Below are 19,409 nucleotides of genomic sequence, written 5' to 3'. Positions count from 1 at the left end.
TGTCTCATCGTATTATGAGAGTGCACCTCTATTTTCACACACACATGCGTAATACAATGTATCTTGCGTTATTGGTTGGTCTCCCTTGAAGTAGTCCACCATGACCAAAATCGGTCAGGACGAAATCATCATCGTGATTTATATAATTTATAATAAAATGTTGGTAAGGGTAAAAATCAATACGATTAATTTGAGTGAATAATTAATACTGTTAACGTTATTGCGTCTAACAAACCGAAAAACTAAATTTGCATGACACAATTAAGTTAATCAGGATATTTCTTATTCTCAGAATAAAATATGCTCAATAATTTATACATAGAGTACAAAATGAATATTGATTTGATTTCTAAAAAGGTCCCATAATTTGATTACAACTGACACATGTCAGTGAGCATTTAAACGAATCCTATATTAATTATTTAATTAATTAATTCACTCAGCGTAGTCGTCAATATTAAGCAGACATTATATTACATAAAACATTTACAAATGGCTCATGTCGATGAAGGAAGGTATATTTATAACGTAACAGAAACACCAGAATTAAGTGCTGAGTTCAATAAAATGTCTGATGAAGATGTGAAAAATGGATCATCACTTCGATTTGGTGATGGTGATTGTGGAGAACCCATATCGAGACAACGTGTAATATTAGACTTTACACCAGATGATGATATCGACAATGACGATGTCCAAGAGAAATGTTGCGCATTCTGGGATTTTGTGAATAACCATCCGGAACTTGATGATCTTATTGTTAAACCTGTAAGTAGTCAAATATTTACCTTCTCAAATATGTATCCTAACACCACAACGTCAACGACCGGATACCCGGTTTGCCATTTTAAATTATATTCATACTAGCTGAAATTTATAAAACAATACCAATAGCACACAAACCGCCACCACTATTTATATCACCTCACAGGGTGAATTAAAAAAGTAGCTTATGTACTTCCCCGGAACTCAAACTATCTCTATACAAAATTTAATCTAAATCGGTTAAGTAGTTTAATCGTGAGGAGGTAACAGACAGAGTTATTTTCGAATTTATAATATCAGTATAGATTTGTTGAGAAAATACGAAAATGTGACAACAACAAATCAGGATTTTAAGTATAATTTCTAAATCACATCGCTTTATTTTACAACTCGATGCCAAATAAAAATCGAAATACCACACAATAACAAGTAACTATTAGTAGCAATTATAACATATTCAATATGAAAAATATTATGTCTGTACTAAACTCATCAGTTATAAATAAAAAAATGTATAACATCTAACTATTATATTTTGGTTGAGGCTTACAAAAGTAAGTTATTGGAAAAGCAATAACAAGCTGCGTGTTGTAGAGTGTCATCACGATCTAGTAGAGACACTTGAAGGCAATCGAAAGAAAATAAACCTTTATACGAGGTAACGGATACCAGTTCTAAGAATAATGTAGAAAAAAGTTCTCGATAAAGATGTCATAATTTCATAGATTTTTGTTCTGATTTATTTCGATTCGTTTATTTTGATAATAGTTAAAAAAAAATATGTTCTTTTTTTTAATTTAATTTTATGGCGAAGAGTTACTTATGACTACTTATGACTTTTAGTCGACAAACTAGTTCGGAGATCAGAAATGTTTTGTGTAAATACTTAAAATAACGATCGCGGAAATGTTATCATTTTTTTTCTCTTTTCATTTAGAAAGCAGTCACTTACTCGTATAATGGTATCAAGAAATCAAATGAGATGATATCTTTACCAAAACATAAGTCAAGCATTTCTGTTGATTTAAAAGAGGATACAGCTGTCTCTGTTTTGGAGTTTGTGGAAGAAAAGGGTAAGAAATTTCGTTACCGCCTAATGAATGAATAACAATCATAACCTTGTAGCGTACTATGTCAGTAAGGCTTGAGTTTACTTTTTGGCGCAACTTCTTTTGACAGTTAGTGATTACTATAATTCGAGTATCGCTGGATAACTTTGCCCGTACGCAAGTCGCGGACATGCAACCGATATAGTACCATAAGTCACCGTAGTAAGGACGATCGCAAGGTACATGATTCGGCCTAAGTCGAAATAGTACCTTAAAATAAAGCCGCTGGCAAATTTTGGTGCTTAGACTAATTTAATGACCCAGCAATTCAGAGTATATATAAAACCGATAAGATTTTTTTTTAATTATTGCTTAAATGAAATTAGCTAGATGTATTTATTGGTATAATAATTAATTTATATACCTTCCATGAAAATTAATCGATTCTAGCTCCAAACTTTTTTAACATTTATACAATCTTGTATCGACTTTTATCACATTTAATATTAAATAAGACAAATATTTTAAGGTCTCATCAGTCGCGCATTTAAATCAAAAATGGCGTCTTCATTTTGCGATGGGGAATTAAAGGATTATTCCGATGAATTCCCCCCTAAGGCCAGAAAAGGTAATTAGACAAGAGGTGAAGGAGGAAGGTTCAGACAATTGTCTTAATTGGGATCGTCAACTGAGTGGGCATGTCAACTTTGAAACGTCAGAATAAGTAGACGGGTAATTAATAAAACAAACATAACTACGTGTCATAAGTCACTCAGGAGTATATTGAAGTTCATCAAACGATTTAAGGGGATAGGCAGATGCATTTTGTGGGTAATTTAAGTTGAAATTGGTAGTTTGTTCTGGGTTCGCAAATTAAGATTTACTATTGTATTGTATGGTCTAGTTTTTGTTTCTTAACGTTTTTTTTTATGTGTAGTCCGGACTAATACCAAGGAAAAAAATCATAAGAAATACAAAACACCAAAGGAAGACACATCCCCTCAAACTTCTGTGGCTGCACGAAACATGTGTCAAATGCTCCACGAATGGGACTTGGAACATCCTAAGTGAGTCATGAACACATTTATTATTTTTGATATTTAACAATTCGGTCATAATTTTTTCATTCGATACTTAAAGTACGGGATATAGTTTTAAACGTATTAAAATAGTAAGTGCTTTTTAATTTTGATTATATTATATATGTTGATGATTGATTCTTACAGATCTATGTGTCCACCGGGCCCTGTACCGCAACCAAGTTTCAAAGATTCCACATAACAGCAAAGTGATCCTATATGAATTGTTTGTTGTATTTGCTGCAATGTTATAAATTAATTATAGTAACAACAATTCCATAAAATTATATCACAAGTTAAATAAATTAATAATGTTTATTTTGAATGATATTTATTATCATTTATGTAACTTATTGTACATGACGGCGCATGCGTAGCGCCATATGTTGTATTACGTCGGAACTAGATTTGACAACTGTCACTGTTACTGTCAACTGTCACTGTCAAAATATAGCGGAGCGTCGTGTGGATGGTTAGCGCAGACGTAATGGCGGCATTCAACTGGGAGGAGAAACCGTCATCGTAAACGCACCACAAATACGACGAATCGCATTTGTTTCGTGTTATCTACGATAGTTTTTGGTAATTTCGATTCAATTGTGATTTAAAATGAATATTGAGACTATTAATTTGATTTTTGGACTGTACATGATTTTAATGATATTTGAAGAAGTAAATTGATTATACAATTGATTTAGACGTTTTATCTTGTTAACCGATTGCATCCACAAGTCATAAACCATGGCTAATCCTGACAAAGGTGATCTCTGGCTTATATACATAAATGACAGCCGTTAAAAAAAAAAACTATTTTTATTTAGTATTGTTTTGTTTGTGACATAATTACGATTAATCTTAAAGACAAACAATGTATAAATATGGAGTAGAATAAAAAACTATTAATGAAATAAATGTATTTATCAATAGTGTTTAGTTAGTTAAAAAAAAGGAATTGGGTTCTTCTGGAGTCTGTAAGTCTGTGAATCTGTCTCCTTTTTAAACATGTAAAGCCGGTGATCGTGCACTTGAGCTGGTTTGGGTTATTCGGATTAGGCCCGATAAGGGGACAGAGCATGTATTTGCTCGCACACTCGTCAACTATAATATTTTATGTGTAGTTGGTTAGTCTCCCTTAAGATAGGCTGCCGCTCATCCGCTGCACTTAAAATAGACTTTTATAATCGGTTTTGTTGTAACAAAAAGTATTTACTTCGTCGTGTCAAATTCAAAAAGAATATAACGGTGTCATGGTAACGCGCCCATGTATTATTAATAATGGATTAGTTTTAGCCACAAAACTATATTTTTAGTTTGTTTTTTTTTTAATATAAAAATATATTCACGAAAACGCTTTCAAATTACAAGTTTATTATACACTGTTAAGGTATATTTTTCTTAAATTAATTATCTGTACTTCAGAATTAGGAAAATAAGTTAATGAATTTGTGTTTCAAGCTAATTATTCGTTCGGATAAATGTTAAAATTACCGAAAATCAAGGACAGAAGAGGTACTAAAGACGTATGCAAGTAAGTCCCTCTTAAATGAATTAAGAATTTGAATATATGTATATTTTGCTAATTGAACATTAACATGCTTCAATAAGTTGTTGTGCTTTACAGGGGACATAACATCTTAACTCAATCAAATCAAATTTATTTACGTAAACTTCACAATAAAGCGTTTTTGAATCTTTGATATTTAAATACTACCACCGTTTTGGAAAGCAGCTTCCAGCGATAAGAAACTAGCATTGTTGCTCTTTTCAAATAAACAGATTTACAATGCTGTTTTTTACAATAATTACTGTCCTATGATGGAACCCGAGCCTAAATCCAGGCGTTTTTTTCTAAAAAGTATTATTTTAATGAATAAAATAAGATTCATTTCTTAATTTAGTCTTAATAAACTTTTTAAATTTAGTAAATGGTAAATTGATTATATTTCCCGGTATCTTATCATATTCTCCAAAAGTTGTTGGCGCATTGAAGTTTTAAGGAATGTTTTAAATATATTACAACGCTAATGTCTATGAGTGATGGTGGCCTTTGCCATTTCCGCCTACTTATTTTATAATTAAAAAAAAAATCTATTCTATAATTAGCTTGCTTGATTAGACTTCGCAGAGCTTAGTATTTAATTAACTCTTGGTAAAATATCCGTTCAAACTGGCCTATATATTGAACGTAGATATAAATAGACTGTTTTTCTACTCATCCAACTAAGCTCAAGTGATCCGTGTAAATAAAAAGCAGCGACGAAATAACAATCAAAAATATATTAAAACTTTCAATTACCTCTTTATCAAAATAGATACAACATATATATATACTTTTTTTGTTTCTTGTGCTTTTACATCTTTTTTATTTAACCGATTAACTAATCAGAAAATGATATAGGCTTTCAAACATTTGCCCCCTTTCTCCCTTAACACGAGCAAACCCACGGGCCACAGCTAGAATTTTTTATATGACTTAGTTGGGCCGGACGTGAAAATGGGCCACTGGATGGCAAGTGTCCATGGACATTAGCGCCACTCACATCGCCAATGCGCCACTGACCTTGGGAACTGAGATGTTATGTCCTTTGTACCTGGAGTTTCACTGGTTCACTCACGCAGCACCAAGTATTGCTGCTTGATGGAAGATTACACGATGAGTGTACCTACCCAGACCAATCACATCACCAATCATTATATCTTCACAGAAACAAACAAACTAACAAACAAGGAATTTAATGACGGTGCGTCAATAACATGAGTATATAAAAAGTATCAACGTAAGAGTGTGTTACTTGCACACCAGCGGACCCTCGTGTCGAGGCAGCCATTTTGTTTTTTTTTCGGAAGAAATCAGCAGATAGTATATCTAGTATGATGATATGATGAATGATAGAAAGGTTTAATACTGTTATTAATAACCGTTACTGGAAGATTGTTATACATTGTTTTGGAAACGGATTTGTCTGTCATTTTTGTTAATTATCCACATACGTATACTAGCCATGATTAAATCTACTGAACAGCCACGCTTTTATATAAATATATAAGGACCACCTGTTTCCATTAAAATATTTTAAAGACAGGCGGAATTTGATTAATGCAGATGCAGACCGATTTGTAAGAGCCGTAGACGAGAATGGAAGGGAGAAATCCACAAGACGTCAGCCGAACTTGTACTTGAAAGAAAACCTATACAAGAATGTTTTAGAAGATGGCCATCGGTAAGCATTTGTTTTTTCTTTTTAATTTTGTAAATAAACATACTCCTTTACTTTTTCCAAATGATAAATGGACATGACAACCAATGCCAACACGTCACCAACCATGGAAACGAATGTGTCTTCAAACCGCTACACAACAGAACTAAGTATTGCTTTTTGGCTTCATAATCTTCAATGAGTGGGTGGGACATACCCAGACGGGCTCGCACAAAGGCAAACTAAAGCATCAAATAATCCAGTAAGCTAGCAAACCTACCAAATTTGAAATAAATATTTTGTAGCCAACCAGTAGTGTGATAGTACATTATATTCTACCAGCCTTTGTCATGTAATTCATGACACACAACTAGGTGATGACACGCATCGCATCACCACACGTTTGAATTTCAGAAGAAAAGTAAAAGTCTCTCATTTTATTAATTGTGATTAACTCGAGATTTATTGACTGACTTCATAATTTCAAATATATCAAAGTGCTCATATAGATTCCAACTTATGTTATAGCGTAGTGTAGATCTGTTCACTAACGAATACGTGACCTTCCACGTCAAATTATCATTGGTGTGCATTAGTATGAGTGAGTGAAGATCGTGCTTACAAGATGTCTGTCTTAGTGTGCGTTACAATTAGAAGACTGAGGGTAAAGCAAAAATAAGAAGGGAAAAATAGGAAGAGCGCACCTTCGTGAGTGAATGTGTTTATAATACAACATAGAGCATACGATAAATAGCACAAAAATGTGTACGTGCTTGTGTCTGTAATTAATATCTTTCTCGACACGGAATAAACATCATAAATATACATGCGTGTTTCGACTGAAAATGGCCTACGTATACATCCATCAACCCGCAATAGGCTATCGTATCTTCTGTAGCTTCGAATTTTGTCAACAAGAAGAGGCCTTAACCCAGCAAATAATAAATACGTATCAGTACACAGAATATTTTATATAATTTGTTTAATTTTATAAACGTTATAATCCTAATGTTGAAATAACATCAAAATTGACAAACATATCCTATTTACATTAAATCAGTTACCATCATTTTTATTTCTAATTTTACGTGGAAAACATCTTGTATTAATTTTTAAAGCTATACGAATGATGTTCAGATAAGTATTTCTAATACAAGGGAAATTCACAGACTGTTAAATATATTTTATACCCTAAATGTAGGAGCTAATCTGCAGAATATATTTAAGAATTTGTAATATTTTACTTTTCAAATTCCTGCCAAAAGATTTCTAACAAAATATGAATATGAATTATATAAATGTCATTCCAACTGAAGTCAAGTAATAGAATAAATTGTTGAAATTATAAAAACCAGTACAGTCCAGTTCTCGGCGGTAGTTTCTACGAAGAGTAATACGATTTGCCTCGTGAAGTCGACACAAAAGTAACTACTTCTTGAAGTTTGTTTTGCCTTTTACACTGCTCCTGTCAATTGAACTTTTGTACCCATTTTGAAAATAGTACGCTCGAACCTCTATCCAAGCGAACGGAGTAAATATATTTATCTAGTTTTTCTATACGAGTTGGAAATTTCAAACGTGACACCAAAGCTAGTCTGTTTATCTCGTTATTTACTTGATATAATGACGAATGTAGATCATTGATTAGATCATTTTATAAAAGTAGTAGCTAGTCTTATAATTTATATGACCTCAAAAATAATTTGTTTTTTTTTAATGATATCAGTAGGCGGACGACAAATGGGCCACCTGATGGTATGTGGTCACCATTGCCCGTAGACAATGGCGTTGTAAGAAATATTAACCTTTCCCTGCATCACCGATGCGCCACCAAACTTGGGAACCAAAATGTTACGTTCCTTGTGTCTGTAGTTACACTGGCTCACTCACCCTTCAAACTGGAACACAACAATACTGAGTACTGCTGTTTAGCGGTAGAATATCTGATGAGTGGGTGTTACCTACCCAGACGGGCTTGCATCATTTAAATAAACCCAGTTCATGAGGTTGGGGCCGCATTATATTCGATGTAATGAATCGTTTTATATTTATATGACGCCAATATATATGGACAGTGGTGATCACCTACAATAAAAAAACTCATAAGGTGGTGATGTGGATAGAATCCTTAAATTTAAAACTACTAGAGGTCTTTTATGAAATATTTCTAATCACAAATGGGTTTCACGCGTTTTATATCTTTCTTTGATAAACAGGGTTATCGGTAATTCGACGTATTTCCATTAGGACGTGATAGGGGTGACTGATTTCGATAATCTTAACCCGTATATGCATGATGCAAAAGTGAACCATTTTTGAGTTATCACGTTATTAAGCCTTTTTAAAATAAGTCAAAAATGCAACTTCAGAAATTTATTAAAAAAAAAAGTATTAATTTAGATCTAATTTTTTCTTCTGATTTATAAAAACGATTAAACACTGGTTATTTATCAATATTAAAAGAATAATTATCGTTACGAATTAAAAAATGCGAGACCGAAAACGATATTATTTCATAATTTTTTTTTACACAAAAAAACATTAAAGTCGTTATGTAACTGCCTTTAAAAGCAGATTAATTTAAAAGCATTACCGTTTTCTTATCTCTTCAAAAATGTATTACAACTAGGAACTTATTTCAAAGCAACTAAAAAAAGATCACCGAGGGAGGCTTGTGGAAATTCGTATTCGAAAATGAACGAATTTGGGTAAATTCCCATAAAATTAATTAACAACAATACCATTCAATTTATAAACAGAAACCGTTCAGTAGCTAAGTTACAATTAAAACATTTTGTAATTTAGCCTAATTAAAGTTCTTGTTCGAAGTGACTTCCCTTATTGCGTACGCAAAGTCGCGTTAAGTCACGAGACTTTCGAACAAGTCAAATTATTCCGCGTCATAGTTGATGAGCTTGTAATTCTTATTTTGCGATCTTCAATAATGGTTCACTTTTTCATAATGCATATGGGGGTTAAACTTATCGAAAATAGTCACCCCCATCACCTCCTAACGGGAATAAGTCGAATTACCAATAACTCTGTATAATGTGCCTTATGCCAGGAGCAACACTGGCTCACTCATCCCTCAAACCAAAACAATCCTGGTATTACTGCTTGGCAGTAGAATATATAATGAGTGGGTGGCTAACCAGGCTTGCTCAAAGCCGCCTGCCACTGAGCAACGATTGTTTCAGAAAGTTCACGCCAACAGCCTCTGTCCTTTGTTTGCAAGAAAACATCGCCTAGTGATAAACGAACGGAACGCTAGCTCGCCTCCGAACATCGTCCGAATTTGCCAAACACCCTTAGATGACAAAGTTGATACACCATATATAAAGTTTGCGGAAATGGCGAAAAAATTGGGTAGGTCTTTCTCGATAGTAAGATACGAATTAAATTAAAATTTTACCTACGTAGAATGAATAACAAGAAAATTTATTAAGGGCACAAAAATATCTTGTAGTAGATAATTATATTCATAAGCTAAATAACCGATTTTATGGCTTTGAAATGCAAAGGAGTTTGATCGATGTTAACCAAACTGAACTGGAGCAACCCATAGTGGCAATAATCATTTCTACAACTATTCTCATCACTCGCTTGACCTAAGCATTGAGTTTTATTTTCATTTATGTCTCAATTCATCGTTTCAGTTATAACGTTCTAGCGTCTGATTGTCATCAAAGAGACCGACAATTCTTTGTTTTAGCCATGCCTCTATCGCGGCAATACTTTCAACTGTTCTGCATATATTTTCATATTTTGTAAGTCAGTTTTGCCTTGCTTATTTTCTGGCTCTCTGCTTTCTCACTTTGGAAATTCTATAACATATCATGCGCAATGAACTTGTCTCTCTTGCGAGTGGAGACTGTGGCCAGAAACGATCAAGAACAGTTACATACAGATCACTTTATTTTTTTTACATCAGGTGCATGGGATGCAGTGATAAGTTGCTGTGCATTTTGCAACTGTGGAATTTGTTGCGCGTGCCGTCCGCACAACTACGAGATACGTGCGGAGTCGTGGGACCAGATGCGTGCAAATATGCGTAGTTTTGATGCACGTGTAAAAGACTGTATACCTATGCGAATTATGTATGACATACTATGATTAAATTGTGAAATACTATTGCATTTTATATCATAATAGGAATTTATATGACATATGTAATAGATAGGCAGCACGAATAGGTATCGACATTATAATTTAATTTATGTATTGTACCTTGACAAATAAATTAGATCTCTTTTTTAAGTCATAGTTGGGTGACAATATGGTAAGTGGTCACCACTACCCATGCGCGTTATGAAATATTAATAATTCCTCATATCACCAATGTGCCAACAACCTTGGAAACTGGGATGTTATGTCCGTTGTCTCGTTGGCTCAATCAACTTTCAAACTGGAACACAATGATACTTATCTACCTAAACGGGCTTGCACAAAGCGGTAACATAGAGTAAAAGTGGTAATTCTTAAGTAATATTGTGTTTATTGAAACGAAAAGCAATAACAACAACTATGTTATATATTGTTAGAGACTAGCCCTAGCCTCCAGTACGGTGCTACGTCATAGGATATCATAATTAATTATATCATTAATAATATCACATATTATAAATATATACAATTTTTATTGTAATTAATTGATCAATAATTTGTACACCTTTAGTTAATATTATTTTATATGGAATAACATTTAATACAAGCATGTAACATTATTTCTTATTTTTAAAATGTTTGAGCTGTCATAAGGAAAACAATCGGATGATTGTGAGGGATTGTAAAGAAATATAGAGAGATTGGAGCATCATTGTAAAACATAATTTTATTTTGCCATCCCGAACTACTGAAATTACAATATATTTTTTGTTATTAATATTTAATCAACTGTCTTACATTTTCTTTCTCCCTGTTATATCGGTTGCCATTGGCGACAGTCTCTTTTGCATAACTAATGAGTAACGTTCGGAAGACAATGGGTCGGCTATTCAATTCTAAGGCTTGGCTTGGCTTGGCTTGTCTTGCTTTGACTTGGCTTGGCAAGCCAAGGCTCGGCTTGGCTTGGTTTAGCATATAGCGTTACATAATATTTTATTATGAACATCACACATAAATTAAACTATTTGTAAGCCTCAATCCTAATTTATATTATAAATATAACTGTGGGTTTATATGTTTATTATGTTTTCATTTGTTAACTACATAACTAAATTTAAATATTATGCTTGCAACCTACATACGTTACATAAACACATAACAACGTATAAATTGCCAAATATTTTTTTGTTTCAACACTTAAATCAATGGTTAACACACTAAGCTTTTTGGATCCTTCTCACATATGAAAGCGTAGCTGTTTTCACACCACAGATCATTCAGCAAAGCAGTTCTGTACACAGAACCGCAGTATTCGCCGGTTGTTGAGTTGTTGGGTTCTCCAGGAGAGAAGAGGTCATAGCCTGCCTCTTTAAGAGTCTGACCTGGTAATAAAGATATAAGAATAAAGTTTAAAGATATGTTTAGAGAAAAAAAAAAAACTATTTTTATGTTTTTTTGTGATTACTAACAATAAAGATACGATTCGCTTTGCTTACTGATAGTCTAAGTGGCGTTATTTAAAAGGTACCCTTGACCCACCGCATCAGAAGGCTTTGTATATATGATCGAAGTGTCTTAAAACTATAAATTATACATATCATATTTTATCTTTTGCTATGAACTAGTAATACCTATACAAAATGAAATAAAAAAAAAATTGTTAGAAGACGAAACTGTTTTTACGATAAATATTATGAGGGGAAAACTAATAAATATTAAAATTAATTTTCCTTGATAAAATATTATATAAATATATCCATTATGCTATCACAAAAAGGATTATTAATATAAATATTTTAAAATAATTGTATCTACAATAAATTATTCTAGTTTCAGACTGTTAGGTATACTTGCTACGTTAGTATATCGTGGAATGAACAAGGTTCAACTCCTGAATACTTTGGTCTTGGTGACGTCATGTTTAACACATGTGCTGTCACTAATATTTTTTTCTTTTTTTCAATAAGACCTACACAACTATTTATTATACAGCGTGTGCAGATATTATTTCATTTTTTTTAATATATAAAGTGTTCTTATAAAGTTACATCTATAATTTAATTTATAATAAATTTATTATTAGGTAATAATTATAATTAATTTACCTTCTATCGTTAAGTATTCTCCGTGTTCACCCCAATCATGGAATCCAACAAATGCAACGTCTTTCCAAAAGTGTCCTACCATAGAAGTTGCTGGATTCTTTGCGAAGATAGCCGCGATAGCCTTAAAAAAAAAGTTTATTTTTCTAACAACTTTTTTGTGATTTACGGTGGACAGTAAGATGGTAAGTGGTCACCATTGCCCATAGATATTGAAGCTGTTTTAATTGTTAATCATTCATTACATTGCCAATAATCAAACATACTAAGTATTGTTGTTTGGCGCTGTTAAATCTGATGAGGGTGATGAGGTACCTACCCAGATGGGCTTACGCTAAGCCCTACCAACGCATACGACGATATTAATCAAATTTGGGCTTATCAATCCATTAAGGTTTGAATTAGTCATTGACCATTATCGTCGTGATTACAATGATATAATAGAAATATATAAATACATATACCTAATTACAAATAATTTTGCAATATCAAACTCTAGCTACCTTTGCTTCAGTCTTACTATTGATGATGGCCAAGTAACCACCTTCTGCGGTGCACGCCATGAAAGCTCGTGACCACTTACGCGGCACTCTGTGAAACTTGTAGCAGCTTCCAGTTGAGTTGTAGAAATGATAATCTGTAAGAAAGCAAGACGCGTCTAATATTAGTTTACGATATTTAAGGAAACCTTCATAATGCCTGGTAAATACTTCACGAGTCAGTGTTGTTGGGTTCAAGTCAGCAATTTTTGATTATGTCGGACCATCTCGGCTCTAATAACAGGTGAATAAAAACCAAAATAATAAGTAAATTCACAACAAATCCTTCCTTTCAAAAATAAGAAACTAAACGAGTTCATGAAATTAGAATTGTGTGCCTCGGAGAGCACATCATAGAACTATGGACCCTGCACCTGATCCCTACAGATCTTTTGAGTTTTTCAATCAGATGTGTTTACGGAAAAAGTATTAAAACATTTGTGCTACCTACCTTTTACTGACTGACTGATTGAATTTATCAATTAGAAAGATCGATGTAGTAGAAAATCAGACATATTTATTTTTAGATTTCAACCTACCGCTGTCTATGGTTCCGCATTCATTGCGACGATCTTTGGGATTGTATTTCTTATAACAGATGTATGGTCTTGTAAGTTCACAGTTCATGTCTCCTAAATTTCCACTTGAAGTCATATACAGACAGTCCTCGCTATTTTCCCAATTGTCAGGCTCTCCAGTTACCCACTGAGCGTACTTGTCTACTGGTAGTCCTGATGAATTTTTGATAAACAGGTAATTATAGAATTGATACTTACGACTATATATTTGAATTAGATATATAATTTCGCTTATTTATATTGATTAATTGACCGGATACAGAGAATGTGGACTTGGATCTATATAGTAATATCTCATGATACAAATAATAATAATTTCAATACAATTACTTGATACTTGAATATCATTATTATATTATGGATTTAAGCCGACAACACTTCAAATTATGTCTATTTTTTATTACACTACAATTTATTGACAAAGAATGTTCTAATAATTGTTATATTGAGAGAAAAAATGTATCGACCATTTTTTTTTTAATTCTGGTACATATTTGCTGAAAAATATCAAAATAAAAATACCATATTTAAATATTGCGCGAAAACGCGGCTTTTTTATGTTGGCTTTGACAATATGGCGCTGCAATGGGGTCGGTGACGTCACTTGCCTGTATTTTAATCTGTGGCACATATAATCCACATAAAGTACACGTGACAAACGTTTAAAAAAAATCATTTTTATTTATAGATTATTGAATAAATTAATTATTATTTTCAAATTTCGTTGATAAAAAACCATTTTTAAACTCATAATATATAGTGATTACTATTGACATTCACTATTGAAATTGACATTTTGGCATTGTCAAATAGCCTATTGGCGGCCCTTGGCGCTGTGCCGGGAAACGCTAGGCAGAAGAAAGAGAAAGATAATGAATGTACAATATTGTTGGAGTTAGAATTATATAGAGATTGCAGCTGTGTTTGTAAATACACTTATGTACGATAATAGGTCCTGCGTAGTTGACTGGTTGATATTGGTCATCGTGACATCTTTGTCTGTATTAAATAGCAGATATCTTTGATAGATATTATAGCGCGTAATATTTTTAAACCAACGGCTGGCCGTTCCCGCTCTCCCACACCCCGCGCCGGTCCGAGCGACTCCGCGCAGGAGTCGGTGTTGGGTTCTCCCCGGAGCCTGCCCCCGCGTTGTTACAAGGTTAATTAGTCCGCCCTCTTCACACGACAGGTGTACGTAATATTTAATTCTTTCCCTCGTCGTTACTAGTTATTACGAATACAAAATATCTCTAATAATTATCCTTAGATCTAAATTAGTGTTATTGAGACACGTACGTTGTAACTATTTGTGTGATTACATCTGTGCTAATAAATGTTTTTTTTGTTTGTAAGTTAGTCGTATTCAATTTAGACCGCTATAATGTTATGGTAAAATACCCAGTAATATGTATAATATACATCGCTATCAAAATAATCGTTTAAGATGATGTTATTACGAAGCGATGTGCGTATGTGCAAAATCAAAATCAAAATATACTTTATTCGAATAAGCTTTTACAAGCACCTTTGAATTGTCATTTAAGAAAAAACTACCATCGGTGCGGAATGTTGATTCTACCGAGAAGAACCGGCAAGAAACTCAGTAGTGCAGTATTACGTTTTCTTTTGAAAATTACATTAAAAATATATAAAACTTATTTTTAAAGAAATTCATAGCTAATGGCATTTAATGAACAGTATTATTAATGTTCAATATATAGGTCTGGAAACGTCTTCTGATTTATTGAAATCAATTTAAGTTTTAAAATATTTTTCAAAGATTCTCATACCTTCAACAGAGTGATAATCTTCTTTTGAGAAAGTCGCATGATATCCAGTGAATATATCGAAATTTGCCTTTGTCATTCTGAGCATTGCTTTTCTCATTCTAAAGTTTAACGGTGAAGCTAACACCGCACCTGTAAGAAAAAAGTATTGATCAAAAACGATTATCTCAAATAATGCTGAATATCATTACAAAATCTTAAATTTAGCCGCAAGCAATAATATATATGTTGTAATAATAATATATATACTGGTTCAAAGCCAGCAGCACAGCAGAATGAACATCGTGAGGAAACCTCATAGTTAAGATGTAAATCTACCACACAAAACATCGTGGCTAAAATGTTACTAAACTGTTTTGAAGATTTTTACAAATTAAAATATGTATTATAATGTATACTAAAATAATAAAGGGTACAATATGTTTATTTGTATGTAGGGGATAAACTTCCAAATCAAATAAAAAAGTCACTGGTAGAAAAAGCATTATTCCTAATTCGTTAATTTTGATATAAAAACAGTTAAATTTCGTTCATTAGCTCCTTTGAAAAAACCTTGAAATTATCTATACAAATATATAAAACTGATGTGTCTGTAATATCAAAATAATATTCAATGCGTATGGATATTTACTCGATACTCAAACTAAAACACAATTTTCTATTATATGTATGGATATATATTTAAATATCTTTAATTTTGTTGACTGCCACTCTATGTATATACCTTTTAAAAAAAAAACAATGCGATGTGATGATGTATCCAAATCTGTTGAGATATCTAAGAGCAGTGGATCGATGAAATAAATAAACTCATATATGTACGTACATGAACCCTGAAATCAATGCATTCAATAAAATTGTTAATATCAAAATGTACAGAAATGACAGATATACTTGATTTATCCCGTGACCAACAATTTACTCACGAATTGAATAATTTAGACGAAATCGAAATTCAAAAGCGATTCGACAATTCGACATATAGCCAATACACGAGTTCGTCTACTAAAATTATTCTTACCTTCAAGATGACATCTCAATCTTGCGTCGTGCCAATTCGCCGGCACTTTCTGGTACTTCAACCAACCGTAAGCGTCATCGTCATAGGTGTAGTCGCAACGAAAACCATTATCTGTGTAAATAAAACATATACATAGTCAATCCAATATATAATATTAATTATTATATTATTACTAATATTAACTATTTCATTTATGAATTTAGACAAGTCGTAGCCAACTACTTAAATTAGCCTTTAAATTAACAGCCTAGCCATTTTACTAAACGGCACCGTTCAACCAGCGGCCTAATATCAGTCATATATCAGAATGGGATAATTTGCTTCACTCTCCTGAAAATTTAAATATTTATATTGGTTAATTTAAACAAGAACATAATTATTGGATTAAGTTAAAAGGCTAGGCTATTAATTTTGAGGTTAATTAAGCTAGTTGTTTGCATCATACACATATACAGTCTGAAGTGATTTAATTATGCAATTAAACTTTTTAATTTGTAAATACAATAACTGACGTATATTTTATACACGACCAAGTTTCGCGTAAGTAAAACCCACAGAGACAGTAAAATTGGGAGCAATGAGCTACTTACAAATTTTGATAATTACACAAATAATTCAAACGGGTTCGAAGACAATCGATGTGGAACGACAAAGAGAAATACGCAAAATTAAACGGTTTGCAAAATTGCAAATAAATTAAAATAAACAGTGAAACAAAGTTATTAAAAATAAGTAACTGAATAACTTATTCATTACTTACTTGGTGGGAGGGCTTCGTGTAATCCCGTCTAGGTACCACCAAATCAGCATATAATTTGCCGCCAAACAGCACTTACTATTGTTGTGTCATGGTTTGAAGGGTGAGTGAGCCGGTGTAACACAAGGGTCATGACATCTCAGTTTACTGCGCGGATATATATTGGTGATGGTATTCACTTGCCATAAAACGATATTAAAACTAATATAGGTACTACAAAATAATATCTTATTTACCCGCCGAGGCAACGCAGACAATGATCCCGAGCAACAAAAAAATACGAAGAAACATGCCGTTAAACGATTGCTGGCACAATAAATATCTTTCCGACGTTATATATTCATTTTAACCGTAATTAAATCATAATAGGTGTAACGATTTTCAACGTTCGTCTCGAATTCGTTAATTTCATACTAATTAACATTATGATAATACTAAATGTCTATAGAAAAGCCGTAATCATATTATTTTTGTAAGTAAATGTTGGATTTATAATAGCAATTGGGACTAAAGGTGGAATTAATGGTATATTTTTCATTAATTTAGATCTTAAAGAACGAAATAAAAGAGTATAATTAATTCATTTGTAAGCCAATCCAACGTCTGACATTGACGTTCGGCATTTAAAATGAAAATATACTTTATTCAAGTAGGCTTATGAGTGAAGCTACCACCGGTCGGAAATGTAGATTCCACCAAGAAAAACCGGCACGAACCTCAGTAGTTACTCTTTTTCAGCATTTAAAAATACAGTCATGTTAGTTATATATAAATATATATATGTAATATATCCTGCGTGGAAATCAACAAGTATTAACTCCACGCTTTTTCATCATCTGTGTAATCTTGTATTTGAATAATATGTCTAGTAAGTGTAGTTAGTTAGTATAATTTTCATTAACTCACATCGCCTATAACGAAATGCTTGAAGACGAAAGTTTTCTACAAGTGCGTATCACTTACATTGAAATTCGTGGAAAGTGGACTAACTAATGGGACCAATCCACAAACTCAAAGTTAAAATCTGAAATGAGATAATCCGGAGATGATTCGTGAATCGGCAAATGCAGGGCACCCTCCAGCGAGGTGGGTCCATGACCTGAATAAAGTGGCTGGACCCGACTGGATCGGGAGGTGAACCGAGAACTTTAGCGCAGTTTGACTTTTGCAATGTTAGCAATTTAATTAATTACTGGAATCAATGTTCGTTTCGTCATTTCTAATTTTGGTGCTGAATGTAAATTTTAGTACTCTAATTGTTTCGGTGTCCATAATATATTATAAGAAACTATTAGAATTCTATTATAAAAAAATAATAATAATATGGTCAATTATTTGGTGTAAACAGCTGTCGGTGAATTTAAATTAATTTATTTATTTCAAATCGAATTTCAATGTTGGTAGATGGTAAGAGATGGCCTAGTGGTTAGAACGCGTGCATCTTAACCGACGATTGCGGGTTCAAACCCAGGCAAGCTCTACTGAATTTTCAAGTGCTCAATTTGTGTTTATAATACATTTTGTACTCAGCGGTGAAGAAAAACATAGTGAGGAAACTTGCATGTGTCTAATTTCAACGAAATTCTGCCACATGTGTTCCACCTACCCGCATTGGAGCAGCGTGGTGGAATATGCTCCAAACCTTCTTCTCAAATGAAGAGGAGGCCTTAGCCCAGCAGTAGGAAATTTACAGGCTGTTATTGTAATGTAAAATGTCGACCTAGCAAAAGACGCAGGACAAATTCTAGTGCACAAGTGTTTGCGCAACACAAGTGCATTGTTTGCTCTCCCACTCTCATAACCTAATGGGAAGGCAAAACCGATGGGAAAGGTACAGGCGCAAGACGGCTTTACCTGCTATTCGAGCAAGAGGATTGTAGACATTGTGTAGATTAAAGTATATCCGCCATCTGAACCCGGGGCAAACTGACTTCATATGCAATCCCCGCAGTGGCATTAACAGGCTGTTAATCTACTTTATTACAATATAGCATTACAAATTAACTGATACGGTTGAGTTAAATTGCTTAAATAATGTTAATTTTAAACGGTTACTATACGGTAATCATATAATATGTTTATCGATATTGTTCAAATACATTACAACAAACATTGTAGTCTTGAGTAAGATTCGAACACAGACTATTGTTACGCTGGTAACTATAATCAAAAGACGAATCTTTTTGTCTTAAAGATAATCAAAACTTACATATACGATACATACTTCCTTGCGATTTTCTAATATGTATATCTGCTATATTTGGTGGTAGGGCTTAGTGGCATCATTTCTTTCACTGCCAAATAGCAATATTAAGTTTTGTTGTGTTCCGGTTTAAAGGCCATTGAGCCAGTGTAGTCGCAAGGGAAATGACGTCACAGTTCTTGAGGTTGATGGCTTATTGGTAATATAAGGAATAATTAAAATCTC

At 33.0% G+C, this 19,409-nt stretch overlaps 2 protein-coding genes across 2 annotated transcripts; one reads left to right on the top strand and one right to left on the bottom strand.

Annotated features, from left to right (window-relative positions):
- Positions 1–4,219: 4,219 nt before the first annotated feature.
- Positions 4,220–10,240, top strand: LOC113402070 (uncharacterized). Its single transcript, XM_026642194.2, has 4 exons — positions 4,220–4,421; positions 5,997–6,114; positions 9,288–9,456; positions 10,022–10,240. Exons 1-4 carry the CDS (start codon positions 4,369–4,371, stop codon positions 10,201–10,203), a joined length of 522 nt encoding a protein of 173 aa, XP_026497979.2. The 5' UTR covers positions 4,220–4,368; the 3' UTR covers positions 10,204–10,240.
- Positions 10,241–11,360: 1,120 nt separating this feature from the next.
- Positions 11,361–17,299, bottom strand: LOC113402071 (macrophage mannose receptor 1-like). The gene is made up of 7 exons (XM_064215810.1): positions 17,218–17,299; positions 16,225–16,335; positions 15,207–15,335; positions 13,375–13,566; positions 12,800–12,933; positions 12,300–12,420; positions 11,361–11,576 (listed from the first exon to the last, which is right to left on the bottom strand). The coding sequence occupies exons 1-7, from the start codon at positions 17,270–17,272 to the stop codon at positions 11,404–11,406; spliced, it is 915 nt and encodes a 304-aa protein (XP_064071880.1). The 5' UTR covers positions 17,273–17,299; the 3' UTR covers positions 11,361–11,403.
- Positions 17,300–19,409: the final 2,110 nt, after the last annotated feature.

The sequence above is a fragment of the Vanessa tameamea genome, chromosome 9 (assembly GCF_037043105.1).
Source record: "Vanessa tameamea isolate UH-Manoa-2023 chromosome 9, ilVanTame1 primary haplotype, whole genome shotgun sequence".
In the NCBI taxonomy this organism is placed as follows: domain Eukaryota; kingdom Metazoa; phylum Arthropoda; class Insecta; order Lepidoptera; family Nymphalidae; genus Vanessa; species Vanessa tameamea.
Note: the sequence above shows the minus strand (reverse complement) of the source record. Positions and strands in the feature narration are given on the sequence as shown.

What these genes read in the sequence shown, in the direction of transcription:
- LOC113402071 (XM_064215810.1), bottom strand. Translation starts at nt 17,272, where the DNA reads ATGTTTCTTCGTATTTTTTTGTTGCTCGGGATCATTGTCTGCGTTGCC. An exon ending in ATTGAGATGTCATCTTGAAG is followed by an intron (nt 15,336 to 16,224) that starts GTAAGAATAATT and finishes TTTTTCTTACAG; the next exon opens with GTGCGGTGTTAGCTTCACCG. An exon ending in AGATTATCACTCTGTTGAAG is followed by an intron (nt 13,567 to 15,206) that starts GTATGAGAATCT and finishes AAAATTCATCAG; the next exon opens with GACTACCAGTAGACAAGTAC.
- LOC113402070 (XM_026642194.2), top strand. Translation starts at nt 4,369, where the DNA reads ATGTTAAAATTACCGAAAATCAAGGACAGAAGAGGTACTAAAGACGTA. An exon ending in GTTTTAGAAGATGGCCATCG is followed by an intron (nt 6,115 to 9,287) that starts GTAAGCATTTGT and finishes CGATTGTTTCAG; the next exon opens with AAAGTTCACGCCAACAGCCT. An exon ending in GGAAATGGCGAAAAAATTGG is followed by an intron (nt 9,457 to 10,021) that starts GTAGGTCTTTCT and finishes TTTTTACATCAG; the next exon opens with GTGCATGGGATGCAGTGATA.